This window comes from Haliaeetus albicilla, chromosome W (assembly GCF_947461875.1).
Source record: "Haliaeetus albicilla chromosome W, bHalAlb1.1, whole genome shotgun sequence".
Taxonomy (NCBI): domain Eukaryota; kingdom Metazoa; phylum Chordata; class Aves; order Accipitriformes; family Accipitridae; genus Haliaeetus; species Haliaeetus albicilla.
The window spans coordinates 44,434,613-44,442,449 of record NC_091515.1 but is presented as its reverse complement, the minus strand read 5'-3'; the positions used below and the strand labels follow the sequence as shown (position 1 = coordinate 44,442,449).

The following is a 7,837-nucleotide window of genomic DNA, read 5'->3' as shown; positions in this document are numbered from 1 at the left end:
CTGGCTGGATGCCAGGTGCCCACCAAAGCTGTTCTATCACTCCCCCCCTCAGCTGGACAGGGGAGAGAAAATTGTATTGGGTCTGGCTGAGATGGAGTTAATTCTCCCCATAGCAGCCCTCATAGTGCTGTGCTCTGCATTGGTGGCTAGAAAAGTGTTGATAACACACCAGTGTTTTGGCTACTGCTGAGCAGTGCTGGCACAGCATCAAGGCTGTCTCTCCAACATTTTCGCCCCCCTCAACAGCAGACTGGGGCAGGGCAAGATCTTGGGAGGGGACATAACCAGGACAGCTGACCTAAACTAACCAAACAGATATTCCATACCATATGACGTCAGCTCAGATATAAAAGCTAAGTAAAGGGAGATGGAAGGGGGGCATTTTGTCTTCTGGAGCAACCACTACGCGTACTGAAGCCCTGCTTCCCAGGAAGTGGCCAGACATTGCCTGCTGATGGGAAGTAGAGAATAACATCATTTGGTTTCCTTTGCTTTCACATGCATGACCTTTGCTTTCACTTTATTAAACTGTCCTTATCTTGACCCATGAGCCTTTTGTTATATTTTCTCTCTCCTGTCCAGCTGAGGAGGGGGAGCGATAGAGTGGCGTTGGTGGGCACCTGGTGCCCAGCCAGGGTCAACCCACCACAGAATGTGAGAAGTTTGGGTTTCTACAGGAAGTAACATCAATATTAAGTGTAGATATTACATACTTGTAGTCTCTTTATATTACCACATCTTATTGTATCTCAGTCCTGGAAAGCATGATCTGATTCTTTGTAATGAAGAAAATAAACTAATATATAGATGGGGTGACTGCCTACATAACTAACTGTATTCACTCCACGAAAACATATGGACAGAAACATTTCCTAAAAAAAAATAAAAAGGAACAAAGATGTTTGTTTTATTGATTAATCACTTGAATTCTAATTAGGGACTGGAATTATGCTTCCATTTCAAGGTATCTTTTAATAGCTGTCACTTGTCTTGTATCTCTCTGAGGATGTTCCTATGGAATTCAGACAAGCTCTTATGTTACCTGTTTAAAGCAAAGAACCTTGGGTCTCTCTACAAGAGGCACTCTTGTCACTATAGTAAAAAGGATTTTTGTGGAATTCATAACACAAGGCTGTGTTTATTGAGATAAATTATCCCTTTATTAGGAAAGCACCAATACAACATTCCTCAAAATTACTGGAATTTTATTTGCCTCAGGCTTATGACTTGCAACCAAAGACATTGTGCAAAGAAAGCAAAGATTAAGTACACTTTAGTGAAAAGGTGAGAATTCACACTGGTAACATAGAAGATCAGTTTGATGAAAGAAGCCATTCATTACACTATATAGATTGCAATATTCTAAAACATTTTTCAACCCATTATTTTTAATCAAGGAGAGAAAAGTTTAGCAGAGTTTACAGTACACATACATTTGCTACAATTCAAAAAAGCATTTTTCTGAAGATCATCAAGCATGAAGTGAAAAAATGTACACAGGACAAGGTGAGGTAAAGGCCAACTATTGTACATTTATAAGCTATTAAACAAAGTTGCATATATGCACCACAGTGTAAAAAAACAATAGAGCAGAAAACTGCCTGATGAAAAATAAAATAACCAGTGGCTTTTTATGGCTTCTCCTGGTTATCAATGCTACAAAAGACATTTTTTTTGTCTTTCTGATGACACTGAAAAATATCGAATGATAAAACCAAGCACAATGAAACCATTACCAAGGAAACCCAACCCAGAGAAATATACTATTAATGCACATTTTTTCATCAGAAGCTTTTCTGTTGTTTTGGAGATTTTTAAAAAAATCTTTGAGGCCCATTTGATCGCAGTATGTTACTTTTTTCCTTTTTTACACTATGATATCATATGTTTGTCAGGCACTATCCTAGAGCTAGTTTATAGAGGATGAGAATACAACCCAATGTCTGTTTGACAAAATTAATTCAGTGGTGTAAAATGAGAAAAGGGAAGGGGATGGGGTCAGTTCTGCCAAGGAAATAAACTCTGTGAATTACTCATCATTACTTCCGCTTGCTTCTGACTGGTCCTAGAGATAAGAAACACAAGAAAAGTCAGAAATTCTTTGCCAAGTATTCCATGGATTTTTTTAAAGAAAAAAAGAAAAATTACAATTAAATTGACAAATCAAGATAGGCATAAGAAAAGTAGTGTTATTTACTATTTTCCTTTCATGACATTTCATTCCAATTAAATTGCTGTGGACCTCTTTAGAGAAGAAGAGACATAGAGTCAGGAAACACTAGCTCCTTTCTGTCTACCCAGGTATTTAAAAAAAAGTCTGGAAAGATCTGTCTTCATTTGTTGCATTAATAGAAACACCTACAAGAAATTAAACCCAAGTGTTTCTAGGGTGGGAATGAAAGCAAACAAACCATGAGTTTTAAAGTTTCAAAGAAAGAAAGAACATCTTCAAAAAATAAGTGATAAAGTGTCAGACTTTTTGTCTTCCAGCACCAAGACCAGATCCCACAAGCAAACCCTAACACAGTTTGAACCTGCTCCCCCATCCTCCCAAGATGATGACACAGATCAAAAACAATGCTTAATGTTTCTAAGCATGAAGAGGTGAAAATTCTGAGTGCAAACAGGACAGGGTATAGATGAAATCACTACAACCATTTCCAAAATTTCAGTGAACAAAACTTACATTTTCATCTTCATACTCATCACTGTCATTGTCACTCACAACAGGCTTGGCTTTTACTCGGCTTTGCCTCTTCTTGCCTTTGCCTTTGTCCTGGCTTTTTTCATCCTTCTTGTTCAGCTTGATTTTGACTTTCATTGATTTTGCTGTAAAAAGTGGAATGTGAATGTAACATCTGCCTTTATTTATTGTACACCCTTTTCGTACTAAATAACTTTTAAACAACTGTCCTGGTTTCAGCTGGGATAGAGTTAACTGTCTTCCTAGTAGCTGGTACAGTGCTATGTTTTGAGTTCAGTATGAGAAGAATGTTGATAACACTGATGTTTTCAGTTGTTGCTCAGTAGTGTTTAGACTACAGTCAAGGATTTTTCAGCTTCTCATGCCCAGCCAGCGAGAAAGCTGGAGGGGCACAAGAAGTTGGCACAGGGCACAGCCAGGGCACCTGACCCAAAGTGGCCAACAGGGTATTCCATACCATGTGACGTCCCATCTAGTATAGGAACTGGGAAGTGGGGGCGGGGAATCGCGGCTCGGGGACTGGCTGGGTGTCGGTCGGCGGGTGGTGAGCAATTGCACTGTGCATCATTTGTACATTCCAATCCTTTTATTATTGCTGTTGTCATTTTATTAGTGTTATCATTATCATTATTAGTTTCTTCTTTTCTGTTCTATTAAACCGTTCTTATCTCAACCCACGAGTTTTACTTCTTTTTCCCGATTTTCTCCCCCATCCCACTGGATGGGGGGGAGTGAGTGAGCGGCTGCATGGTGCTTAGTTGCTGGCTGGGGTTAAACCACGACAACAACTTCTAAACAGTCTGTCTTCATGTAAATTCTCCCCTTGTAGCATGAAAATATCCTCTTTCTGTTCTTTGTCTGGATTGTGGAATTAGAGATATTTGCTCTTACTTGTGTTCTTGATAGTTGAAGCGCTAATTTGCATTAAACTATCAAGAAAATCTGAGAGTTGATCAGATGCATCCTTCTTTCACTTTTAGAATGCATCGCACTTACAGATAGCATTTAGTGTTGCAACTACACTCAGGGAACCTTGTACAAGAAGATACACGTTAAGAAATAAAGTAGGTTTTGTTGCCTGCACATAGAAAAATGTCTATCTTCAGTAGGAACAGACAATTTTGGGTTTTTTTTAACTACACAAACTCCATGTGGAGGTGACTGGCAATTTTTGAGTTGACAGCTTACTGAAGAGAACACAAGTGCCTAGTTCCAGGGTATCTGCTCATTTCCAGATGAACTGCTGAAGTTGCATGCTCTGCACAGCTGCTTGTAATACTTGCAGAGTAGCTTAAGGCAAAAGTACTCTAGTTTCTCTATCCAGACACACTTTCAAAGTGCAGTTCTGGGTAGTTAGAAAGTATGGGGTAGAAGCACTTGGGTGGCAGAAAGCAGAATGAAGGGATCCCTCCTTTTCCACAATATCACGTTTCCAAATTTGCAAGGACTTGAAGTTCAGAGGTTATGTGAGAAGGTACTTGTTGAGGAAACTTTAATTGGTCAGGGGATCTGAAAGGTAATATGTAGATCTGGCTCTTTCTATATTAATTTTTTTGACATCAGTATATTGTGAACCTACTGGCAATTCTGTGGAATAGCAGAGATGCAGCAAATTAAAATTCAAATTGGAAATAAAAGACATACATTTTTACCAATGGAGATAAATTATATCAGAATAATTTAATAGGAGATGAGAGTATCACTTCTTAAGAGATGCTCCAACTTAACCTTTAGCATGCTCTAGATCCCAGATGAATTTTTGGCCCAGCCTGGGCCCATCTCACAACAGATTAGCTGGGCCTCTTAAATTATGAATGTCATCTCCTACTTGCCAAACAATCTGAGTTCCATTTTCCTTTTGTCTCACTGAAGTAACATTTTCTGGTTCTTAATCATATATGTTGCATAATATCAGAAAGGTTGCTCACCTATGGATTAAGGAAGTCACTAGTTCTAAACACTTATATTTACAAGCGATATGATCAGGAAAAGAAGGGTCCATATATATTCATGGTCAGTTAGATAAGGATAAGTCAGATCTGTTTCCATCTGAGCAGTGCTTAAAAGCACCTACTGTGTTTTGTTTCCAGCCTATGAATACTTGAAGTCTTCAGCACAATTCTAAGAAATATAGCCAGAATAGAGTAGCCAAGAGACTTAAGCTGAATGGAAGCAGCCAAAACAGCAGACTTTATAAGAAACTACTTCCACCAGTGGAAAATGAAAGTCTATAACCAGTCTCAGTACACAAATGGAAAAATCAATTCCCCCCTCTTCCCTAAATGTATTTCCTTCTCAGCATTCAGCAGGGAACTTACATTCTGACTCTGACTCCTCTTCATCATCATCATCATCATCATCATCATTGCTTTCATCCTCACTCTCTTCTTTGGCAATCTTCTGTCGTGCACTTTTGAATACAGACTGAAGAACAATGGAATCCTCATAGATCTACAGTATGAAAGCAAACCTATGTCAGAACTGCAAGCCAAGCATCATAAAAAATTCACTTTTTTTCCTATACAAACTCACAGAACGTAGCCTTTTTATTGCAAGTAACAATGCTTGTTTCATGAATTTTACAAAAAAATGCCAATATTGAATTTTCATGCTCTAAATGAAGAATCCAGCAAACAGTGAGCCACAAAAATATGACTCTTAAAATGTATCATCACATTTAAAACATCCAATTAGAGAAAGAGTCCATCCTGGAATGCAATTGTTTTTCTTTCATTCTTATTTTATTACCACTAGAATTATGATATATTTTAATTAGATCATAACAGCCTTGAAAAATTGTTGTTCCAAAGTGGGTAAAAAAGAAAATAATTTATCCCAAGCAGCTTTGGGATTCCTTTAAGATTTCTTCCTTTAAGATCTAAAAAGACTGAAAATCAATGCTTATCCAAAACTCTATTAATATTCTGAAGCCTGCTAAGTATTTTTGGTACTATCAGCTTTTATATTAACCTCATTGGAAGAACATCTATGAATAAGAGGACTACATCTGGCTTGTAATGTATTTGCCAGATTAATTTAACAGAAATAAAAATAAAAAAATAATAATGAGACACTATAATCATCTTAACAAAATGAGCTTGCACATACTGCTCTGTAAAACTTTGGAAGCAATGCATTGGTTAAATTGAACACACCATATAAGATCTGTCTCTCCCTGAAAGCACCTTTTAAGCCTCCAGCCCAGATGGAAATGCTTTGCTCAAAAAAAACCAAAACCAACAGAGGAGCATGCATAGTACTAATAAAACAAATATGAAGTATCTCACTTAAATTTTACTTTATTGTGTACTTAAATATCTCTGTCTGAATTAAACTTATGGGTTTGTATGTTTTAATGTAAGTAGTGCACACATAAATATTATATTTTAATGATATAAGTATGTGTGTCAGAGCAAAAGTGGATCCAAACTATTACACAGAATAAAAGAAAACCTAAAAAAATTTGAGAACTACTGCAGGAATGTCCCAAGGTTTAATGAAAATGAAAATTAATGGTACAGAGAGTGTCTCATGCAGAAATTAAAAAAATCGTAGGTACAAGTTATTTGGACTTCATGCTTTAAAAAGTAATACTAAATTTGGTAGATAACATTATTATGTTGGAATGGAAAATATTTCTGCATCATTCTGTGATATGAATCTGATTATTTGCAAAGAACAGAAATATCTACTGAACATTTCTACCATCTCAGTATCATTATTGATAATCCTACCAAGAGAATAGCAACCAAAGTTTTCTGACAAGAATAATTATCTATATTGATTTCTCATGTAACCATTGATTTTTCCTTGCATATTTTTACCTCCCTGATCAACTTCCAATTTCAAACTTCTCAGTCATGTTTTTTGATATCAGCTTCCCTTCTTATTTTTTTCCATTTACTTTCATTAGCAGTAAAATAGCTATAAATATCTATATCACTAAGCAAAATCATAGCTTCTGAAGAATTAGTAAAAATTTCTCCCACGCTTCCAATCGTTAATATTTTTTGCTTGAATAATTAAGCTGATTTTGGTTTTTTTTTCATTTAACTGAATGTTGTTAAGATATCAAAAATGTCTGTACAACAGACAACATTTTATTCTGCTTGTACACAACAAAAATAATCAAGTAATGATCATTTGTGCTAAAAAAATCCTCATTTTTAATTGAATGTTCAATTTCTTTGTTATTTGTCAAGGTAACATGATATAAAATTCCTCTGTATAGCAAAGGGTCATCTATAGTGTTTAGACACTTGCAGAATGCACTAAAATTGGCAGCATTTGACATCCAGTCTATAACATTTTTACTGAAGTCCCCCATGACATCTTTTTTTTTCCTTGAATATTATGGAAGCAGTCATGATGTTATCTACTGCAGTTTAATAGTGTGTTGCATCATGCTATTTGGGGCCTCATCTGCTAGAATGTGTATTTAACATTGTGTCAGAGACTCTGATACAGGTAGTACTTTATTCTACATATGTTGCCATATAAATATAAATTTCCACATATGTTGCCGTTCCCTATCTTCTTTCCTACTGCCAACTCAATCTTTTGATAAAAATTTAAACATTCCAGTCTTCCCACCAGCTTTCAGGACCAAATAGGCTGAATTTGTTTTCATAATGAACAATTCTAATTCTGTTTGTTTGCCCAGGTTCCTAAGACTGGTGTATAGGAAAGCAGAGTTTATTCTCTTCATGTTCTGCAGTGCTTAGATGTATTTTGTTCCAATTATCTTAATTTTGTTCAACACTTATTTTCCCCCCTTTTCACATAACACTTTATTTGTTTAATGCCTTCTTGACTAGCCTAGTGTGTCTGTCCCATCCAAGATTTAGATCTTATCCTTTTGTAACTAAATCTCAGAGAATCCAGAGCATATATTCCAACTTTCTCATATGTTTTATAGGTTTTTGTACTCTTTTCTTTTGTATTGCTGTTTACCTCTTCTATTGTGAATTCATAGGACTGAGTGCATCCTTGTGTGTAAACTAGGCAAAATTCTGAACTCTATAACTCTCCAAGATGAGAGATTTGGGTACATTATTTATTAATGAGGGTAGATCATTCCAGTCTCTCAAAATGGATATTGTTCTTTCAACAAGAAAAAAATGTCAACAATGT

General features: G+C 36.2%; 1 protein-coding gene across 4 annotated transcripts in view; it reads right to left on the bottom strand.

Moving 5' to 3' along the window:
* Positions 1–1,188: 1,188 nt before the first annotated feature.
* Positions 1,189–7,837, bottom strand: part of LOC138683545 (probable global transcription activator SNF2L2) — a 231,771-nt gene continuing 225,122 nt past the window's right edge. For all 4 annotated transcript variants that reach the window (XM_069775524.1, XM_069775526.1, XM_069775525.1 and 1 more), the window contains 3 exons: positions 5,023–5,155; positions 2,687–2,829; positions 1,189–2,065 (listed from right to left, as the gene is read on the bottom strand). In XM_069775524.1, coding sequence (XP_069631625.1) covers positions 2,030–2,065; positions 2,687–2,829; positions 5,023–5,155 — 312 coding nt within the window. In that variant the 3' untranslated portion in view covers positions 1,189–2,029. The remainder of the gene's footprint in view (positions 2,066–2,686; positions 2,830–5,022; positions 5,156–7,837) is intronic.